Source organism: Salminus brasiliensis, chromosome 18 (assembly GCF_030463535.1).
Source record: "Salminus brasiliensis chromosome 18, fSalBra1.hap2, whole genome shotgun sequence".
Classification (NCBI taxonomy): Eukaryota; Metazoa; Chordata; class Actinopteri; order Characiformes; family Bryconidae; genus Salminus; species Salminus brasiliensis.
This window is the reverse complement of record NC_132895.1, coordinates 33204261-33227410: the sequence shown is the minus strand read 5'-3', so window position 1 is coordinate 33227410 and position 23150 is coordinate 33204261. Positions and strand designations below refer to the sequence as shown.

At 41.9% G+C, this 23150-nt stretch overlaps 1 protein-coding gene and 1 non-coding gene across 2 annotated transcripts; both read right to left on the bottom strand.

Moving 5' to 3' along the window:
- Nucleotides 1-4047: 4047 nt before the first annotated feature.
- Nucleotides 4048-10896, bottom strand: LOC140539490 (kallikrein-7-like). Its single transcript, XM_072662210.1, has 5 exons — nt 9903-10896; nt 9549-9732; nt 8119-8357; nt 5357-5502; nt 4048-4293 (listed from the first exon to the last, which is right to left on the bottom strand). Exons 1-5 carry the CDS (start codon nt 9943-9945, stop codon nt 4099-4101), a joined length of 807 nt encoding a protein of 268 aa, XP_072518311.1. The 5' UTR covers nt 9946-10896; the 3' UTR covers nt 4048-4098.
- A 4537-nt stretch (nt 10897-15433) lies between these two features.
- Nucleotides 15434-15562, bottom strand: LOC140539982 (U6atac minor spliceosomal RNA). The gene has a single exon (XR_011977879.1). It is a non-coding gene; the product is annotated as a U6atac minor spliceosomal RNA (small nuclear RNA).
- Between the last annotated feature and the right edge of the window lie 7588 nt (nt 15563-23150).

Sequence of the window (23150 nt, the reverse complement as noted above, 5' to 3'; positions counted from 1 at the left end):
GCACTCAACGTGTTTGAAATAACCTACTGGACGACCGTACCCATAAAGTGCCCAACAGCAAACCACAGCAGAAAGATAAAGAAGGGTTTTGAATGGCGTATCTAGCTCTGTAGGGAATTTACATGAAAGCGCTGGAGTCTATCTGCTACTAGTATTTCATGTGAGAGTTGGCCGAGGTGAGCTCTCTTAAAAAACTAATCTAAAAATTGAAAGAATCCCATTTTAAAGTGTCAACTAATGCAAAACTACTAAAAAAAATCACCATTAAACCACCAATAATTTACTATTAAACATATGAATTAACCTAAAAACCCAAAGAATCATTAATAAAAATATCCAAAACCAATCTAAAGGCTAACTAAACCAAAACTACCAAGAGAATAACCTTACAAAGTATCAGGAAATCCAAATCTACTGGATTAAGTGTTGAAACATTTGACATATTTATATATTTTATGAGAGGAATAAGAAATAACAACACTTCTAGTGGTGAATCTAATGTTTTGCGCCAATGGAAAATGGTTCAACGGCATCACGTAAACATCTTAGAGCTACTCTGAGAGTAGATTTAACAAATAATCACCAGTAAAAATGTCGACTAACCTAAAAATAACCATCAAAACATCGCCAGAAATAAATGTCAGCTAATCGAACCCCCTCAAAGAATCCCAGTTTAAAGTGTGGCACAGAAGAATCACCAGTAAAAATGCAAACTACATAGCCTACATAGAATTAACCATTAACCATTGGTCCAAAACTACTAAACGAATAACTAGGAAGGTATCAACATTCACGGCCATCAAAGAGCACTCAACATGTTTGAGATAACCTACTGGACGACCGTACCCATAAAGTGCCCAACAGCAAACCACAGCAGAAAGATAAAGAGGGGTTTTGAATGGCGTATCTAGCTCTGTAGGGAATTTACATGGAAGCGCTGGAGTCTATCTGCCGGGATCGTTAGCCTATCTGCTACTTTAGTATTTCATGTGAGAGCAGAGTTGGGCGAGGTGAGCTCTCTTTTCCGAAGCTTCTTCCACACAGCAAGAAAATCCACACCATCTTGATGGAACCTTCTTCCAGAGTTGAATGGTTCCATTAAAACCTGGTTGATGTTCCACTTCATCCAGTAAACCAGATATACTCAGGCTTGCTTACTTCCAGCCCAGTTCAACCTAAACATCACCTTGAATCTTTCCTGCAACGTTAAGCAAAATTCTATAAAAAAAATACAAATGGACAAAAGTATTGGGACACCTGCTCATTCACCGTTTCTTCTGAAATCAAAGCTGTGTAAAAGAGCTGATCCTGCTTTCCAGGGAAGAAGGCTTTCTGCTAGATTTTGGAGGAGGAGCATTGCTGTAAGGATTTGATTGCAGATTGAAATCCCTTTTTGGTCTTAGGGATTATAACAATTAAATTTACATTCATATATATTTATCTGATGATGCATACAGGTCATGGTGGGATCCCTTTTATTTTGCAAGATCCAGACCACCTCTAGTGCAGGTCCACCAATGTCCAAAACCTGTCCGGCCAAAAGTAAATGAGCTCTTTGGCAGTTTGTGTTGTATGATGCAGCCTTTTGTACACAAATCTGCCATAACATTAGTACCGGTATACAGGTGAAGTGAAAAACATTGGCTATCTGCATCCACAGGGGCTCCGGTCAAGAGGTGGATCTACAAATTAGGCGAACATCAGGAGAACAGTCAGCTCTTGAAGGTGATGAAGGTGGAAAAATCGAGGCACATAGGGCTCATTGATACTCATGGAGGTCCAGCCCGTCTTACGACTTACACTTCACCACAAGGGGGACCTACTCTATTTTAGACAGGGGGTTTTAATGTTATGGCTGATCGGTGTATAGTTTACAGGAGTTGTCTTTGTATGTTTACAAGTAATATAACATTGAAAGAGTCCATGTAGGTCTGGGTATGGCCACATGGGGGAGCTCTGCACTGTAAAGATGAAACAGAAGACACCTTTGGGACCCGTCCATGTTGTTCCGTGTTGTGGAACAGCACCTGTCCTGACCAGCAGGTCTAAAGGGGAAAGCCAACCACGGACCTAAAGTTCATGTGCGCCGCCCTAGCAGGGACCATCTTGCCTCGAGGCTACCCACTTAAAAGAGCTACAAGCTACAGGGATGTCTGCTGCAGGAAGGAGATTTAACCCTAGGTTAGCTTAGATTAACTATATTGACAGAAGTATTGGGACACCTGCTTCTTTATTGCTTCTTCTGAAATCAAGGGTATTAAAAAGAGTCTAACTGTCTCTACTGTCAAGGGTAGAGGAATGTGGTCAGGATGTTGGATGGATGACCACAACCTCACCTTATCATCCCCACCATCATTCCAGAGAACCCAGTTCCTCCACAGCTCAATGCTGAGTGGCTTTATACCCCTCCATAGCCCCTGCCTGGCATTAGGCAGCATGGTGCCAACAGGTTCATCAGTGTTGATCAGCTCCTGCAGAGAGTCCTATTGTACACACGTGGATAAAAATTGTTGGTACCCCTCGGTTAATGAAAGAAAAACCCACAATGGTCAAATAATAAAATTCTAAGAAATTGAACAAATGAAAATCCGACACTGATTTTGAACCATGCTTCAACAAAATTCTTTTAAAAAGTAAACTCATGAAACAGGCCTTGACAAAAATGATGGTACTCCTGAAAATAATGTGACCAAAAGGACATGTTAAATCAAGGTGTGTCCACTAATCAGCATTACAGGTGTCTACAATCTTGTAATCAGTCAGTGGGCCTATATATAGGGCTACAGGTATTCACTGTGCTGTTTGGTGACATGGTGTGTACTACACTCAACATGGACCAGAGGAAGAGAAGGAAATAGTCTCAGGAGATTAGAAAGAAAATTATAGACAAGCATGTTAAAGGTAAAGGTTATAAGACCATCTCCAAGCAGCTTGATGTTCCTGTGACTACAGTTGCACATTTTATTCAGAAATTTAAGATCCATGGGACTGTAGCCAACCTCTCTGGACGTGGCCGCAGGAGGAAAACTGATAACAAATCAGAGGGACGGAAAATACGAATGGTAACGAAAGAGCCTAGAAAAACTAAAGAGATTAAAGGTGAACTTCAAGCTTGAGGAACATCAGTGTCAGATCGCACCATCCATCTTTTTTTGAACCAAAGTGGACTTCATGGGAGACGACCAAGGAGGACACTATTGTTGAAAACAAATCTTTAAAAAGCCAGACTGGAAGTTGCCAAACTACATGTTGACAAGCCCCAAAGCTTCTGGGAGAATGTCCTATGGACAGATGAGACAAAAATGAAACTTTTTGCCAAGGCACATCAGCTCTATGTTCACAGATTGAAAAAATGAAGCATATCAAGAAAAGAACACTGTCCCTACTGTGAAACATGGAGGAGGCTCTGTTATGTTCTGGGGCTGCTTTGCTGCATCTGGCACAGGGTGTCTTGAATCTGTGCAGGGTACAATGAAATCACAAGACTATCAAGGGATTCTAGAGAGAAATGTGCTGTCCAGTGACCTGAGCTTGGTCTCAGTCACAGGTCATGGGTCAACAGGATAATGACCCAAAACACACAGCTAAAAACACCCAAGAATGGCTAAGAGGAAAAGATTGGACAATTCTGAAGTGGCCTTCTATGAGCCCTGACCTAAATCCTATTGAGCATCTTTGGAAGGAGCTGAAACATGCCGTCTGGAAAAGGCACCCTTCAAACCTGAGACAACTGGAGCAGTTTGCTCATGAGGAGTGGGCCAAAATACCTTCTGAGAGGTGCAGTAGTCTCATTGACAGTTACAGGAATCGTAACTTTTTTAATAATTCTGTTTTCTTTCATTAACGAAGGGGTACCAACAATTTTGTCCACGTGTGTATGTCAGTGCTTCTCTGCAGGGACTAGGCAAGCTTTGCATGTGCATTTGCACATTCTGTGCTTTAATGTTTTTCTTGGTTATGTCAATTGCATTTCAAATAGACAAAACTGCTCATAGAACTGACAACAATTAAACCATCAAGCATAAACCAGTAGATTTATTAACCTTATCCAAGCTTTGGTTTGCTAATGATAAAAGTGTTCAGTTCAGTGTTTGGGGTTCATTTCAAAACGCTGTCTATCCACTTCTTTATGGGTTTGGCACAGATGTCAACAAACACAAATTTGCCCTCGCATGCGTTGTGTCCGCTGATGAGCACTCCGTACAGCATATCAACATCTTCCTCCTTGGTCCAGAAAAAGAAAGATTTCTTCGAAATTTTTTCCTTCTTCAGGAGACCGGAACCGGAATCACCCTGTTGAGCAACGAAAATGAAGGAAGAAGCACTTTTTAAGCCAGTCAGGATTCAGATGTATTTATTTATTCAGACTTTTTGCAATAAAGCTTTACAGAGATCTTTACAGAGTGGCAAGGAAAACTCCCTCGGTCGAGAGGAAGAAACCAAGGAACCAAGGCTTAAAAGGGGAACCCATCCTCCTCAGGTCGACACCAGATCATAATAATAAAAGCAACAAGAGAACTAAATCTGAATTACGAGAAAATTGGTAAATGTGCCGTCAAGCCATAAAAGATGAGTCCAGCGGGCAGCAGGGTAGTGGAGAGCCAGGTCTGGCGGTACCAGGACAGGCCATCAGCACTGGGGTTGCTAAGCTCTGATGTTTCTGGAGTACTTCTAGATCTTCTTGCTAGGGCCAGTTGTTCAGTGGTGCCTGACCACAGCCGTGAATATCAGTCCATTGAACCATAGATGTCCTGCAACACTGACCCACATGGGAGTCCAGAGCACTTCCAGAAGGCCAAGTTGTGAACTAGCTTGGACCTTGGAGATGGTCAGAAGCTGCCTCACTGAGAACTCACTGAGAATCAAATTTTGCCATGACCTTTATAGTGAGTCCGTGATGACGCTCGTCTTCTGTGGATTTTGAGGGATGGCGTGTCGAGTCAAGCCGTACTTGAAGCTCGAAGGGCTTCAACTAACTATCAGCCCAGTGGTTGCTAAGCTCAGGACTTTAAGACACTGGTTTAGCCAAATGTCTCCTGGTTAGTCACCAGGAAAGGGTGTCTGAATGTTTCTCGATTACTTCCAGACTCTAGGTTTAGACCAAAATCTATTTCCAGTGGTGATTGACCACATCCATGGCATAATGGCACAGTCCATTGACCCATAGATGTCCTGCACCATTGACTCATATGGGAGTCCAGAGGTTGTCCAGAAGCATTATGGCAGTTCTGATGCCCCAAGCTACTTGGTCATTACCCATGCAGTGCGGTCTGCTGCATTCGCTTCTGGCGTGATGGACCGACCAGTTTGGAAGCATCTACAAAGAGAAGCTCAGTGAACAATGAAAAGTTCTTACCTTGCAGGCTTTGATTTTGGCTTTGCCGGTTCTTCCCCCACAGTAGATGTACTTGTACTTTTCATAGCTTCTGCCAGAAAGGTCGGGGCAGTGACTCTTGCTGAGGGTTTTCACCTCCAGGCACATCAGGTCTCTCACCCCCGGACCTAAAAAACATTGTTCCATGATGATGAACCAGCACCAGCCAAACTACATGGATGCACCTAACACATTGAAGAGTTGTAGAATCCTCACTTTCCATACTATACACTGTTAAAAGTCCAAGATCCTGGAGGTTCTTTAATATGAAGCTGTGGAGGAACCTTCAGTAAATGGTTGTTAGAAGACAAAAGGTTCCTTGAAGGTTTTAGAAGCATCTTAAGAGCTTCCAAAGAAGAAGAACCTCCAAAGGCAAGTGTAGAACAACAGGGAAGATCCATGGAGGGAAGGTCTCTGCCATGCCCTTTGACTTGAGAGCAAGGATTATTTTACATATGTCGGTTTTTAAGAGCAGAACAGATGTTTATTAATGTTAAAAAATAAAATAGGGAAATGAAAACTCTACACTTTATTGTAATAATGAAGGACAATAGCCTTACAGTGGGGGAAAAAAGTATTTAGTCAGTCACCAATTGTGCAAGTTCTCCCACTTAAAAAGATGAGCGAGGCCTGTAATTGACATCATATGTAGACTCAACTATGAGAGACAAAATGAGAAAAAAAATCTGAAAATCACATTGTCTGATTTTTAAAGAATTTATTTGCAAATAATGGAGGAAAATAAGTATTTGGTCAATAACAAAAGTTCATCTCAATATTTTGTTATGTATCCTTTGTTGGCAATGACAGAGGTCAAACATTTTCTGTAAGTCTTCACAAGTTTGGCACACACCGTTGCTGGTATGTTGGCCCATTCCTCCATGCAGATCTCCTCTGGAACAGTGATGTTTTGGGGCTGTCGGCGGCAACACGGACTTTCAACTCCCTCCAAAAGTTTTCTATGGGGTTGAGATCTGGAGACTGGCTAGGCCACTCCAGGACCTTGAAATGCTTCTTACAAAGCCACTCCTTTGTTGCCCTGGCAGTGTGCTTGGGATCATTGTCATGCTGAAAGACCCAGCCACGTTTTATCTTTAATGCCCTTGCTGATGGAAGGAGGTTTGCACTCAAAATCTCACAATACATGGCCCCATTCATTCTTTCATGTACACGGACCAGTCGTCCTAGTCCCTTTGCAGAGAAACAGCCCCAAAGCATGATGTTGCCACCCCCATGCTTCACAGTTGGTATGGTGTTCTTTGGATGCAACTCAGCATTCACTCTCCTCCAAACACAGTGGTGTTGTGTTTGTACCAAACAGTTCTACTTTGGTTTCATCTGACCATAAGACATTCTCCCGATAGTCTTCCAGAACATCCAAATGCTCTCTAGCAAACTTCAGACGCACCGGATATGTACTGGCTTAAGCAGGGGAACACGTCTGGCACTACAAGATCTGAGTCCCTGGCGGTGTAGTGTGTTACTGACGGTAGCCTTTGTAACGTTGGTCCCAGCTTTCTGCAGGTCATTCACTAGGTCCTCCCGTGTGGTTCTGGGATTTTTGCTCACCGTTCTTGTGATCATTTTGACCCCACGGGCTGAGATCTTGCGTGGAGCCCCTGATGGAGGGAGATTAGCAGTGGTCTTGTAGGTCTCCCATTTTCTGATTATTGCTCCACAGTAGATTTCTTCACACCAAGCTGTTTGCCTATTGCAGATTCAGTCTTCCCAGCCTGGTGCAGGGCTACAGTTTTGTTTCTGGTGTCCTTCGACAGCTCTTTGGTCTTCACCATAGTGGAGATTGGAGTGGGACTGTTTGAGGTTGTGGGCAGGTGTCTTTTATACTGTTAACCAGTTCAAACAGGTGCCATTAATACAGGTAATGAGTGGAGGACAGACAAGCCTCTTAAAGAAGAAGTTACAGGTCTGTGACAGACAGAAATCTTGCTTGTTTGTAGGTGACCAAATACTTATTTTCCACCATTATTTGCAAATAAATTCTTTAAAAATCAGACAATGTGATTTTCTGAATTTTTTTTCTCATTTTGTCTCTCATAGTTGAGGCCTACCTATGATGTCAATTACAGGCCTCTCATTTTTTTAAGTGGGAGAACTTGCACAATTGGTGACTAAATACTTTTCCCCACTGTATATGCAATAGTCTACTATGTGCAGTAGGCTAACCAACAAGTAATGTAGTCCAGTGAATTTCTCATTTCTAATGGTTTAAAATGAGGTAATGAGGTCATTTTGAGGTCATTTTTGAGGTAATGACTGGCAATAAGGCATAATAGTAGCGGCTCTAGTAATAATTTTCTACCAGTGCAGTTCACAGTAATAGCAGATAAACTCTTTTATATTACATTATGGTTAATAATTAGGTCACAAACATTGCGTACAAATCATTAATCAGTGGTTCTACATGCAGAACATATGGAACACTGTAAAACACTCCAGGGCTATTCTCTTTCAGCCCGCCGGTGAGCTATACGTGTTTTAAGGGATTTAGCCGATAACATTTATGCAATTACTGCAATATAAAGCATTGGTACTGTGTTGAACCCGGAGACTGTAGCTAGTCATTAGCGAGTTGATTTTTAGTGCAAATGAATGGACGGCATCGTTTTACTGAAAGGTTTGGGTTGGTTACCTGTTCTTATGTACATTCAACATAAAATTAGCATGAAAACCTGTTAGACTATTAACCAACAGCCATCACGAGCATCCCTCAACCCGCTCCTCACCTCCCTCAGCAGTGGTGGCGCCACGGCCAGACACCGTCAGCTCCTCTCCATCACTCGGAGCCATGCAGTCTCCAGGTGGGATCATGGCTGGAACGTTTTTCACAGACTTCGGGAGCTTCAGCAACATGATGGGCTCCTCTGATGGGTTCTTTGGATAAACCATGATATCATTGGCATTGATCTTCATTTGCTTTTTCACTGAGTTCTTTGGATGCCCACCAACCTCCACTTTCAGGGTGCTGGTGGAGGCAAAGAAACGCAACAGCGATGTCATGAAGAAGACGGTTCCTCAGATGGTTCCTCAGATGGTTCCTCAGATGGTTCCTCAGCTGTGCTAGTTTCCATATTGTACACTGTTAAAACTTGAAACTGTGGAGGAACCTTTTAAGGTGCTGCAAGGAGGAGCCTTCAAGAAAAGGTTTTTAGAAGTTAAAGGTTCCTTGAAGGTTCCTCAACAGTTTCAAACAAAACTAATTCCCTTGTGAGGGTTTAATAAGGGCTTTTGACCTCAAACCTAAACATTCACCTTCCATATGAATGAATAAATTAACATAGTTCTGGACAGAGGTGTCAGGTAACTAAGTACAAATACTTTGTTACTTTACTTAAGTTGAAATGTTGGTTAATTACTGGAGTAATTATTTATTTTTCAGACTTTTTACTTCTACATCTCACATTTTCATTTCATTTCTGTTTGTCACTGATAAAAATAAAGCTTATTGATCACACGCCTCTGAAGTTTGACTTTCTGCAGCATTACAAAACTTCTAGACAATGACTCCTCATATTTTCCTCCATGAAGCTCATGTTGATGCTCAGTAGAGCACAGAGACGCTCCTTTAATAGAGCTTATATTACTAAAATGCTTCATTTTCAATGGGCAGATCTGCAGCTGAAACAGGAGCCTAGTGCAGCCCAACATTTTTAACATCAACATTTTAATAGATCATTCTCCTCATTATGGCTTTTAGAGAAATGTTTTTTTTGGGAAGTGGGGGGTAGTGCACTATAGACCCCTGTGGCGCAGCCTAAGCTTTCCGCCTTTGTTTTCCTTCCATTACTTTTACTTTTCTACTTGAAGTCGTTCTGAAACCAGTACTTTTACACTTTTACTGGAGTAAAAAGCTTCAGTTGATACTTCAGCTTCTATAGAAGTCTTTTAAACCATCGTATCTCCACTCACTTCTACCTGTGGAATGAATGGGAATACTTTTCACACCTTTCCTTCTGGTGCAGGTATGTGATGATGTAAGCTAATTGGTGGAGCACAAGCTTCTAGCTACATTCTATTTAAAGGGTCAACTCATCTAAATAAACTCCCAATAAATCATAATTAAAGTCTTAACTAATCCAAAAACCCACAATAAAACCACCAGTAAAAAGGTCAACTAATCTAAAAATCACCAAAAAAGAACCCAGAACCTACTGACCCGCTTCTCCCACCATAGCAATGTGATGCAGTGATCACCCATTTCTTGTTAATGAGTGTGCCACCGCATGTCATGCTGGTGCCATCGTTAGATTCATGCACCACCCGGACATGATGGAGTCTCTCAGTTCCAGGACATGGGCTCGAAGACACCAGGCGCTTCTGAACAGCAGAGGACACCACACCTAAAGAGAACACAGCAGGTTTTATTAGGAACTAAATCAATATTATATATATATTCAGTATTATATATATTCAGTATCACATATTAATATATTTTTTATATTTAATTAATAAGTGATTTACTTGCACTGATAATATTTTTGTAGTAAAGCAGTAAAAGTCTGTTTCTTACCTTCTGCCAAAAACGAGAGCAGCAGGAGAACAGTCACCACCATGGTCAGAACTTCACCAGCTTCTACTTTTGGCAAGGACGTCCGAAACACATCTGACTTTAAAGCACGTTCAGTGCCACATCATCAGCTCACTTTCACCAACCACACGAGGCCATGACTTATCAGCCAAACTCATCTATTATTAGTTAACACTGTCCTGAGACACTGAACTGAAACCAGCATCTGATTTCTCTGGTAGTGCTTCAGATGTGTAATGCAGGTAAAATGTGGACCTGGACCAGCAGGGCAGAAGATGTTAACTAATCTAAGACCCACCAAAGATTCACCAGAAAAAGGTCTAATAATCCAAAACCACCAAAGAATCACCAGTAAAAAGGTAAACTAACCTAAACTCCACCAAAGAATCAACAGCAAAAACTCAGCTTATCTAAAAAACACCATAGAATCACCAGTAAAAAGATCACCTGATCTACAAAAGCACCAAAATATCACCAGCAAAAAGGTCTAATTATCCAAAACCATCAGAGAATCACCAGCAAAAATGTAAATTAATCTATGAATCAACAAAACATCATCAGTAAGAAGGTCAGCTAATCTAAAACCACCAAAGAAATCACCAGTAAAAAGGTCTATTTATCCAAAACCATCAAGGAATCACCAATAGAAATCTCAACTAACTTAAAATCCAGTAGAAAGTTTAACTCCTCTATGAACCACCAAAGAACCACCAGTAAAAATGTCTAATAATCCAAATCCACCAAAGAAACACCAGTAAAAACTCAGCTAATCTAAGAACCATCTACAAAGGTCTAACAATCCAAAACCACCAAAGAATCACCAGTAAAAAGGTAAACTAACCTAAACTCCACCAAAGAATCAACAGCAAAAAACCCAGCTTATCTAAAAACCACCATAGACTCACCAGTAAAAATGTCACCTGATCTACAAAAGCACCAAAGAATCAACAGCAAAAAAAACCCAGCTTATCTAAAAACCACCATAGAATCACCAGCAAAAATGGCAATCAATCTATGAATCACCAAAAAACATCAGTAAAAAGGTCAGCTAATCTAAAAACCACCAAAGAAATCACCAGTAAAAAGATAAATTAATCTAAACTCCACCAAATAATCACCAGTAAAAACGCAGCTAATCTAAAAAGCACCAAAGAATCACCAGTAAAAAGGTCTGATAATCTAAAATCTCAACTAACTTAAAATAAACAGTAAACAACAGTAGAAAGATTAACCATCAAAGAATCACCAGTAAAAAGGTCTAATAATCCAAATCCACCAAAGAATCACCAGTAAAAAGGTAAACTAACCTAAACTCCACCAAAGAATCAACAGCAAAAACTCAGCTTATCTAAAAACCACCATAGAATCACCAGTAAAAAGATTACCTGATCTACAAAAGCACCAAAATATCACCAGCAAAAAGGTCTAATTATCCAAAACCATCAGAGAATCACCAGCAAAAATGTAAATTAATCTATGAATCAACAAAACATCATCAGTAAGAAGGTCAGCTAATCTAAAACCACCAAAGAAATCACCAGTAAAAAGGTCTGTTTATCCAAAAACCATCAAGGAATCACCAATAGAAATCTCAACTAACTTAAAATCCAGTAGAAAGTTTAACTCCTCTATGAACCACCAAAGAACCACCAGTAAAAACTCAGCTAATCTAAGAACCATCTACAAAGGTCTAATAATCCAAAACCACCAAAGAATCACCAGTAAAAAGGTAAACTAACCTAAACTCCACCAAAGAATCAACAGCAAAAAAAACAGCTTATCTAAAAACCACCATAGACTCACCAGTAAAAATGTCACCTGATCTACAAAAGCACCAAAATATCACCAGTAAAAAGGTCTAATTATCCAAAACCATCAGAGAATCACCAGCAAAAATGGCAATCAATCTATGAATCACCAAAAACCATCAGTAAAAAGGTCAGCTAATCTAAAAACCACCAAAGAAATCACCAGTAAAAAGATAAATTAATCTAAACTCCACCAAATAATCACCAGTAAAAACGCAGCTAATCTAAAAAGCACCAAAGAATCACCAGTAAAAAGGTCTGATAATCTAAAATCTTAACTAACTTAAAATAAACAGTAAACAACAGTAGAAAGATTAACTAATATATGAACCATCAAAGAATCACCAGTAAAAAGGTCTAATAATCCAAATCCACCAAAGAATCAACAGTAAAAATATAAACTAATCTAAGAACCACCAAAAAATCACTAGTAGAAAGGTAAACTAATCTAAGAACCACTAAAGAAAACACCACACACAGCTTGTCTAGTCCATGTACAGAAGTACTGCCAATAGAATAGGACTCTCTCTGTATCAGATAAACACTGATAAACCTATTGGCACAATGCATGTCTAGGAATACATTTGTCACTGGGCAAGACCTTTTAAACCTGCAGTGTTTTTGACCCCCATTATAAGGGACACTATCCACAGTCCTCAGCTTGGATCTTATAATGTCTCTGAAGAGAATGACCCAACACCCTGCTGGCATCTGGTCATAAATTGCATCGTATTCAAATTCACACTATTTGCTTCAGTCAATAGCAGCTATAAGGAACTGCATTGACTGTGCGTGAGACTACCTGGACTTCAACAACCACAAAGTGTCCTACACAATGAACCCCATTAGAAACATAACGAGGCGTTTTGCATCCCCTATCTAGATCTGCGAGGGATCGACAGCTTGGATCTTCCTACCTGTTACCTGTCTGGTTCGTCACCCTACCTACGTCTGTAGTGTGGCTTTCACAGCTCCGTTCATCCATTTGCTTCTCGGCTTCTTTCTGTTCAGGGTTGCGTTGGGTCCAGAGCCTACACAGAATCATTGGGCCCAAAGCCGGACTGGGGCATCAGTTCGTCACTCTGCAGAGTGCCGCACACACCCACTCACATACACACATACAGCGCCCAGAGCGAAGATTGAGCCCACAACCCCAGGCCCACTATGAAGTACTCTGGGTGGCACGGTGGCTTGGTGGTCAGTACGTTTGCTTCTCAGCACTGGGGTCTTGGTTTCGAGTCCCTATCTGGGTGTCTGAGAACATGAAACTCTGGGGTCTTGGCTAGCACTAGGGTCTTGGGTTCGAGTCCCTATTTGAGCGTCAAAGTTTCCATGTTCTCAGACACCCAGATAGGGACTCGAACCCAAGACCCCAATGCTGAGAGGCGAACGTACTAACCACAAACTTAACACATGGAAACTCAGACACCCCGGCCTACTTTGAAGTACCTTCTGTGGCACATTGGCTTGGTGGTCAGTACGTTTGCATCTCAGCACTGGGGTCTTAGGTTTGAGTCCCTATCTGAGTTTCTATGTTCTCAGACACCCAGATAGGGACTCAAACCCAGGACGCCTGTGCTGAGAGGCGAACATACTAACCACCAACTTAACACATGAAAACATGGAAACTCAGACACCCAAATAGGGACTCGACGCTGGGGTCCGAGTCTCTATCTGAGTTTCCATGTTCTCATGTGTTAAGTCCTTGCCCTTCTAGTGTCGGGGCTCTTGAGGTGCTGTTAGCTGTTATCCACGCCTGCCTCCAAGCTGCATCAGCGGCAGTTGGAAAAGAGGCGGTAGTTGGCTTCACATGTGTCGGAGGAGAAGTGTGCTAGTCTACACCCTCCTGGTGTTGGGGGCATTGCTAGTTCACGTATTTGGGCATATGGTAATTTGCCTTCAAGATTGGGTGGAAATTGGTTGGTCTGTGTGGAAAGTGGCTCCAAAAGAGGAATTACTGAAGAAAGCACACACCAGTGAACATCTGGAGATGGTGGGGGTGACAAACTGGGGCCTCATCCATATGCATTTCTGGATGCTACCACCACAAGGCTTAACAGTTAGTACAGTGTGCATGGGGTCAAAGGCCTCGCCTTTCCAGCAGCTTGGAGGTCATGGCAGGCCTGCCCAAAACAAGTCTCTTTCAGCTGACGGGGACAGATTTGGTCTTCTTCTAGGCTCCAAGAGACGTTCCTGACCTGGAACCTTCGTCTTTCCCATTGTACTGAAGCTTTTGACTGGGCAAGACCCTTAAAACCTTCGCCGTGTCTGACCTCCACTACAAGGGACACTTCCTCCAGTCCTCCAGTCACTGATGAGAATGGTCCATCACTGTCAGTCCTGTGGTCGAACATCAGCCAGTGAGGTACCGGGTAGAGGCTGGCTGATGAATTGGGCATGGTTCTCAATTTCATCGTATTCAAATTCACATCATTTGCTTCGGTCAACAGCGGACTTTAGGAACAGTTGTAAACGTATGTGAGATAACCTTGATGGCAGCCATCACGCAGTGTCCTATACAACCAACCACATTAAAAGCATAAAGAGGCATTTTGCATCCCCTATCTAGATCTGCGAGGGCTCAACAGCTTGGATCTACCCACCCATCCGGTTCTTCAGCCTGTCTGCGCCTGCAGTATGGCTTTTACAGCTCCTGCGAGAGCAGAGCTGGGCGGGGAGCTGCGGAGATGAGCTCATTTCTGAAGACCTTTTCCGAACAAATCCACACCACTGGAAAAGTGGTGAAACATCCAGTAACTTCCAGGTACTTCCTACCAAACCCCTTCCAGCAAGAAAACAGCAGGCCTCACTCACTTCAGATATGGTCAGAGTTCATTGTCCATCATTTGAAAGTGGAAAAAAAACATCTGTCTTAATGAAATGGCAGTCCACCATCCTACCACACCGTAACAGTCAAACATGGTGGTGGTGGTGCAGTGGTTGAGGGAATGTTTTGCTGCTTCAGGGCCCAAGTCACTGGCGGTAATTGACAGACACATGAATTCTGCTCACTACACCAGAAAGTCCTACTGGAGAATGTCACAGTAATCCTAAGGGCAAGTATACTTGGGTTATGCAGCAGGACAATGATCCAAAACCCCTAAGACATGTGATCTGGAACAAAAACAACCCAAAAGGAGCGTACTGCGGCCTTCTGGAAATGCAGAATTGCTTCTCATGGAATCTCACGGTCTCCGGCTATTAATTAACATTTTACAAAAAAAAATATCTAGTGAGTACCAGTTGGAGGTTATCTTTTAGGCAATGTCATAAAAGAACCATTTTTGATTCCATAAAAAAAAAAAACATTTTTGTAAAAGTGTGATTTTGTATTGAATTATCTTGAATAAGCAGTGAATAATATAATAATAATAATAATAATAATAATAATAATAATTTACACAAACAGGAAAATAAAATCAGATACATGTTTTCTGCCCCCTGGTGGATTATCTGTGCACTGCATGCACCAGGAAAACACACAGATTTCTCTTACTTGAGAAAAGGACACGAACGCAGACACTTATAATATGTTTCTGGCCTAAAGGAAGTTTAAACAGTATTTTGTTATGCAAAGTTTTCTTTATTTTATTATATGTTGTTTTTAATAATAAAGATGTTCAAATAAACTTACCAGTTTTACAGAATTAGAATTATGCTGATAACAATCAGAAGGTCCAGGCTTTAAAGGGTCACAGCATTACAAAAAAAACCTGGTTAGAGATGCCACGAAGTAGGTGGCAGTGCCTTAACCGTATATGTGTTGTAAGGCCACTAGGACCTCTTCCATCCTTGTCAAGGGGAGTGCTAACCTTCTCTCCTTTCATACAACACGTTACTAGCGGCCTATTTCAGGAGTATATAAAGGGGGTCAGGTTGTAGTACGTCTCAGTGACGGTAGGTCTTTTTACATTTCACTTTAAACGACACGTTATCACAATATAAAACCCTAATATTTAACATTAGTTATCCTTTCAAATTTTAGAAATACCGAATCTACATTGTGTCTCCGTTTGTTACAAAAATAAACTACCGCTGCACCGCAATGCATTACTCATTTGCATACACCGCCGTGTAAACCAATCAGCTTCAAGTAGGTCTATTACGTATCCTGAGAAGTACAGGAAGTAAACAAAGCAGTGCTGCGGTAGTTTCTAACGTCTGGGATCAGTTTAATAAAACTAAGGGCATATCTTTGATAGTGCTAGCTAGCTAACTGCTTAGGGGGTCCGATTTTTAATTCGTTCCTAACGCAACTAGATAACGTTAGCTAGCAAGCTAGTTAGCTTTCTGGCTAACGTTAGCTAGCTAGCTAGCTGAGCTGCTACGCAGATCTTCGTATCATTAGCTAACTTTTCTAACAACAGTCGCAGGAGTCATCTTCATTATCTTCCTCTAGCGACTGTACAACAGCTCTTTTCACCTGTAGGCCTGACGAGACCACTCTAAGAGACCCTCTGTGGACCACTTTGTGTTTACATCGGTGGGACTACATATCCCAGCAGCCCACACTTACTAAATCTGTGAAAGGCACGTTTGGGAGCACGTTTGTTTGTTTGTTTGTTTTGTATGTAAACAAATAAACGTAAAATAAAAACAGAAAATAAATTCAGATTCTTATTAACTTTTTTTTTACGTTTTTTTTATATGCTTTGACCCAGATGTTATGGCTGCAACACAAATATTGGCTTTTATTTACCATCCAAACCCATCAGAGAACCTATTAGTAATAATGTAAAACATAGCTAATAAAATAAAATAATAGAAAAACTCCAAAAATTATTATTTTTTAAAAAATAACGTTTCTAATGTCCTGACTATCTTTTTAAACCCCTTCCCAGACTCCTCTGCACCTCCAACCTCCAACCAGACCAGACTAAACGTCTCTGAAGATCTGGAGGAGTTTTAAGAGCCAAGTTGAGCAAAATATGAAATTGGTGACCATCTAAGGCCCAGTGTTTGTTAGCATCGTTAGCCTAGCATCTCCCATCGTGAACTAAAGAAGCACACGTCAGACACCGAGCATGTCTTGGCTGATCGACTGAATCTGGGGTCCGAGATCAATCAGGTTGCACCTATACACTCTTAGAAATAAAGGTTCTAGACAGAAGAACCATGTTAGCAATGTGTGCAGAACCCTCAAACTGGAAGAGGAAACTTCACACGCCTTCCAAAGGTTCCTCACACTCACTGATCTTTATTACAAACCTGGTTCTTTGTGAAACCGAAAGTGGTTCTCCTTTGGCATCACCCAGGGAACCCTTGGTAGCACCTTTATCTTTAAGAGTGTAGGGTACAGAAGGGTTCCCACCACTGCATTCATATATACACCAATCAGCCATAACATTAGAACCAAGTAAGGCCAACCAGTCTGGCGGCAGGGTCACGGGCACCCATGGCTCACTGATGCTTGTGCAGGCCCTGCCCACCTCACAACTTACAGGACTAACAGGCTGCTGCTAACGTTAGCCTTGGTGCCAATGTTATGGCTGATGGGGGTAGAACTGAAGAATCAGGTGTGTGTGTGTGTGTGTGTTTGGGGGGGGGGGGGGTGGTAAGTGTGTGTGCACTGTACACTAAACCTCAGCTGAGTGTTGAATGCTAATCTCTGCTATGCGCTGGCACGCGGCCGGGCCGCCACTGGACCGCTCCGGGATTACTCCGGGTTTTCCAGGTTAGTGACTCCATTGGGCTGGAGAAACACAACTGGGCGTCCGGTACTCCACCGGTCCGAGCAGGAAAGCTCTTCGGCCGTTAGCCAACGCACCTGGAGTCCCCGGAACGTGGGGTGTGTGCCAGGATTGGACAGCGCCTAGGCTTGCCTGTACCCTTCCGCTGAGAACCCAGGGGGTGTCGAACGGACATGGACGGCGCAACACCTCTCAAAAGCAAAGCCACCAGAGATCCAGCACCCCTTCTGGCTGGTTGTGGTATGACGTGTAGCTCCGCCCATCCCCATATGTTCCAATTTTTCAAAATAGCTCCGCCCATTTCTCCTCTAAACCGTCTTTCCATCTCCAGTGTCTCCAAATCCCACCTGTTAGCATTCCCTGTGCTAATACTGACTCAATGAAGCTCAATGACGGCGGTCAGAGACACCCTGGCTTGGTCTGGGAGAAGGGGGCGGGGCTACTAAATATCATCAGCTCTAAACTTCAGTTTGCTACATTTTCAAGGCCTTCAGGATCGCTAACATTGCTGGCGTCCATCAGAGGTGGCCTGTTAGCATTGTGGAGCTAATGTTTCTTCAAGCATTCAAATCTCAATCCGGTTCCTCTGACTTGTTGTGGTTCTATTTAGAACCCTTGCCTTTCCTAAAGAACCCTTAAGAGAACTCTGTTTTTAAATGGTCTAGCATTATTTAACGCAATACCAACAGTGCTACAGAGATCGTTAGCCTAGCATATCCCATTAGCACGTCAGCTACCAAAAATATCTCAGCTGATTGGCCGAATCTGGAATCCGTGATCAATCATAGTATTGGATTTCTTTTTCTGTATCAGTTAGCCCCGCCTCGGGCCACATGCAGCCTGTCCAGAAAAACATGTCCTTAGTGGAGGCTCAACGCGTGAATTACACCTCCCACCTGTAGGGGGAGCCCAGGAGCATGCGTGTATGTTAGCAACATTAGCCTAGCTAATCTCCCACTGTTCCATAAAAACATACAGAGCAAATCCGAGCAGGCACTAGCAGTCGATTGGGCTAACCGTTGCCTGTACGCAGTAGCGCTTTGCTAGCCATTGTGCTCCATCAGCCCTGGAGGTTCTGAGGCTCTGTAGTGTGGAGGGGCCGTTCAGAGACCCAACCCGCAGAGGTGGAGGGTAACAGAGAGATTGCGGCTGATTGCTGGTTGTGGTCCGGCTGCTGCCTTTAATAACCCCTACCCTCCACCCATCATTACTCCATATACCCGAGAACCAAATCAACCATCAGCCGCTGCTCCTCCAGCCCCAGTGTGGAAGTGTCTGAGGATGATGAGGGACTCGGACCAGGGCACTATTAAGAAGAGCAGCTGGTTTAATGTGCAGGTTAGTCGGCACTGTAGCTGGGAGGGGCTCTGCCCTCGTTCACTCCACCACTCCACAAAAAGTCCTAACCCACCTTCAGTCTGGTCTTCAATACAGAAATAATATTAATAATAATAATAATAATAATAATAATAATAATAATAATAATTCAATTCTGCTTTTTCTTTTTAAAAAAATAAATAATGAAGATAGTTTTGCTGTTTTAAAAAACAATATCTGTTTTTAAGAAATAAAGTACGTTTTAATTCATCCTTTTCAAGAAATGCAGTAGTTTAGCTTTTTAAAGAAATTTTAGAAATGTAAATAAATATTTAAAAACAAATACAGGTTAGTTTTTGTTTTTAAGAAATGATGCAGATAATGTAACTTAAAAAATCTGATGTTATTTCTAGAATAATTATGATAATATTTTTTAAAGAAATAACTGAAATTTTAATTATTTCACAAAATAATGCAGATAATGTAACTTATTAAAAAGAAAACTATTTAATTATTATAATTTAATTATAATTTAGTTATTTCACAGAATAATGTAGATCATTTCTTTTTTTTAAAGAAATGACGCAGATTTATAATTAATATAAATTTAATATAAAAATGTTTTAGGGGGGGTTTAAATGGGGCCTCCCCAATGTATACCCTCCCATTAAATTAAAAACATGACTGTAAATCAACTGAAGGGTTAAAAAGAAAAGACATAGGTTTGTAATGTTGCATGCAGGAGGGTGGAGGAGTGCTGATTGGCTGACGGGCTAGGGTAAAGCAGTTGGCCCTCAGTGGTGACAGGAGTGTGTATGAGGCAGGGGTGTGTATGAGGCAGGAGTGTGTATGAGGCAGGAAGGGATGTGTATGAGGCAGGAGTGTGTATGAGGCAGAGGTGTGTATGAGGCAGGAGCGTGTATGAGGCAGGGGTGTGTATGAGGCAGGGGTGTGTATGAGGTAGGAGTGTGTATGAGGCAGGGGTGTGTATGAGGCAGGGGTGTGTATGAGGCAGGGGTGTGTATGAGGTAGAGGTGTGTATGAGGCAGAAGCGTGTATGAGGCAGGGGTGTGTATGAGGTAGGAGTGTGTATGAGGCAGAAGCGTGTATGAGGCAGAGGTGTGTATGAGGCAGGGGTGTGTATGAGGCAGGAGTGTGTATGAAGTAGAGGTGTGTATGAGGCAGGAGTGTGTATGAGGCAGGAGTGTGTATGAGGCAGGGGTGTGTATGAGGCAGAAGCGTGTATGAGGTAGAGGTGTGTATGAGGCAGGAGTGTGTATGAGGCAGGAGTGTGTATGAGGCAGGGGTGTGTATGAGGCAGGAGTGTGTATGAGGCAGGGGTGTGTATGAGGAATATAATATTCAATATTATATGGAGGTATCTCTCAGGGGCGCCCCCTAGTGTCTGCCCGGCCCGGAGGATGTTATTAAGTGGACGCTCTGTGTGATCTCAGATGTGTAAGGACTCCGGGGTCCTGCGTGTGAAATGGGCTTCTATTCTAGGCCTTTCTACGAGACCCCCGATACAGAGGGGCTGTGTTTAGGAGGGGCCGTAAACCATATGAACCATATCGGCTGTACGGCTGCACTCACAGATCTGTAGGCACGCTTGCGTATGTGTGTATGTGTGTGTATGTGTGTGTGTGTGTGTGTGTGTGTGTGTGTGTTCTTTGAGGCCTGTGTGATATATGCTAGTTTTAGAGCCGTAGACGTCAATGCTGCTTTTAGTTCTCTTTAATTTCAGCCTGACACACCCCACCCCTAAACACACACACACACACACACACACACACACACACACACATACACACACACATTTAGGAACATATTACCTCCTTATATACTGACTCCTGGTCCTTTGTAGGGACTATAATCCTGTGAGAGAGAGAGTGAGATAGAGAGAGAGAGAGAGAGAGACAAAGAGAGAGAGAGAGAGACAGAGAGAGAGAGGGAGAGAGAGGGGGGGGGGGGGAGAATACAGCAAAGAAGGAGAAAGTGAGTTGATGACCAAAAAATATGGGGAAGCTCTAGGAGTGTGTGTGTGTGTGTGTGTGTGTGTGTGTGTGTGTGTGTGTTAACAAATGGGTGTATCCCCTCCATAATGAATGCTTCAGTCAGGAACAGTCACACACCCCCACCACACGACCAAGATCAAACCAAACGACACATTCATCCGTGTGTGTGTGTGTGTGTGTGAGTGTGTTTTAGGGAGGGTGGGAGGAGAGGCTAAAATCAATGAGTACACTGATTAAAGTGACTTTAATCTTCCATGCAGTGTTGTGTGTGTGTGTTGTGTGTGTGTGTGTGTGAGAGAGAGAGAGAGAGAGAGAGAGAGAGAGAGTTGGCTCTTAAGTTCTTTATTTCAGTAATATTTCTGTGATGTCTCGTTATATTGGAGCGTGGGTGAGTATAGGGGGTCTCTAACACACACACACAAACACACACAGCATGTAGGGCATCATGCGTCTCAACTCGTGTGTGTTTGTTTTTGTATGGTGTGTCTCTGAGTCATCAATAGCCTCCCTGTTCCTCTTGGGTAAACTCAAGAACATACCCCCAACCCCCCCCCCCCCCCCAACACACACACACACACACACACACATTTTAAATCTGAGCATTGAGTAAATTGTTAAAATAGACTTTTATTTTGATCAGCTTTTATTTTGCTATGCACTAAATAACACATACCAATAATAATAATAATAATAATAATAATAATAATAATGGTATTATTACAATTATAATAATACTTATCATTATTATTATTATTATTATTATTATTATTATTAATATTAAGAATTTGTATTCTCATTCATTGTTGCACTTATTTGTTTTGGTAATTATATCATAATTATTATTAATGCTATTATTATATAATAATAATAATAATAAGAAGAAGAAGAAGTTAAAGTATTATTATTATTATTATTATTGTTGTTTGTATTTTATCGTTAATATTCATTGTTGCCAGACTTTGTATTTGTGGTACTATTGATAGTATTACTTTTTATTATTTTTTTAATTATAAAAAAAAAACAATCATCTGTTTTTTTTCATAAATATATTTGTTATGATGATGATGATTATTATTATTTTGTTATTATTCATTGCTGTTCATTGCTGTACTTACGGGTTGTAATTATAGTTATTACTATTATTATTATTATTATCTTAATAACAATAATAACCTTACTAATACATTTTATTCTGTTTTTATTATTATTGTTAGTACACATTGTTGTACATTTTATGTGTTATTAATTATTGTTTGTATTTTTTGTGTATGTTAATGTTAGAATCATATATATTTAATAAATGTAAATGATATGAACTGATTGATGGATTCTCTAACTCAAATATAATTCAGTATTTTGTTCACATCACAAACAATTAACCCCCCAAACCCCCCTACCCCCCTTCTCACCTCTAAAATACTAGGACTGTTGTGTGTGTGTGTGAGGTGTTGGGGGGGCGCAATTAGCATATTGCTTAAGGGCTCTACATTTTCACAAACGACCCGTGTGCATACACACACACACACACACACACACCGTGAAGATGATAAAGATAGGGGTGAAACAGTGAGTGTGTATAATTTCACCTGTAATTTGCCGCTATTTTTGCTACAAACCGATTAAACCAGTGAACCCAGTGGCAGTCGAGACACACACACACACACACACATACACACACACACTTAATGATTGTGCGCTCATGACCTCAGGATGACCTCTTCTCTCCATGCACAGACTTACACTGTCTGTCTGTCTCTCTTTCTCTCAGACGCACACACACACACACACACACACACATACACACACATACACACACATACACACACATACACATACACCCGCACCACCTTCTCATGAGGAATTCTGGGAATGTGAGTTCCCTCCTCACACTGTGAGGCCCCTCCCCCCTCACCGGTCTCACAGAGCCCCCTTAGACTAGCATCTCCTCCACACCATGATGCTGCTGCACCACCACCTGCTGAATGTAATGGTTAAGAGGTGTGTCTCAATACTTTTGGCCACGTCGCGTGTAAACAGGCCACATTTCCAGCAGAACTGGCTGAAACAGCTCGGTAATGGATGGGCAGAGGGTCGGAAACATCAAGCGCTTCCTCCATTTCCTGCTGGTACAGAAACAGAGTCTCCTTATGTGAACCCTGAATAGCGCGAGTGTGTGTGTGTGTGTGAGTGTGTGTGTGTGTGTGAGTGTGTGTGAGTGTGTGAGTGTGTGTGTGTTTTGGCTGCCTGGCTGGTGGTTATTTTAGGTAAAGGTACTGAATCACGCTGTTATTGCTACAGTGTTTATGTTTGCTTGCGTGTGATTGGCTGGCCTTGTTTGTCGCTTCTCCTCATTGGTCAGGTGTGTTTTGTTGTGTTGTGGGGTGTTGTGTTGGTGTGTTT

What these genes read in the sequence shown, in the direction of transcription:
- LOC140539490 (XM_072662210.1), bottom strand. Translation starts at nt 9,945, where the DNA reads ATGGTGGTGACTGTTCTCCTGCTGCTCTCGTTTTTGGCAGAAG. An exon ending in GCTCTCGTTTTTGGCAGAAG is followed by an intron (nt 9,733 to 9,902) that starts GTAAGAAACAGA and finishes TGTTCTCTTTAG; the next exon opens with GTGTGGTGTCCTCTGCTGTT. An exon ending in CGCCACCACTGCTGAGGGAG is followed by an intron (nt 5,503 to 8,118) that starts GTGAGGAGCGGG and finishes AATGTTTTTTAG; the next exon opens with GTCCGGGGGTGAGAGACCTG.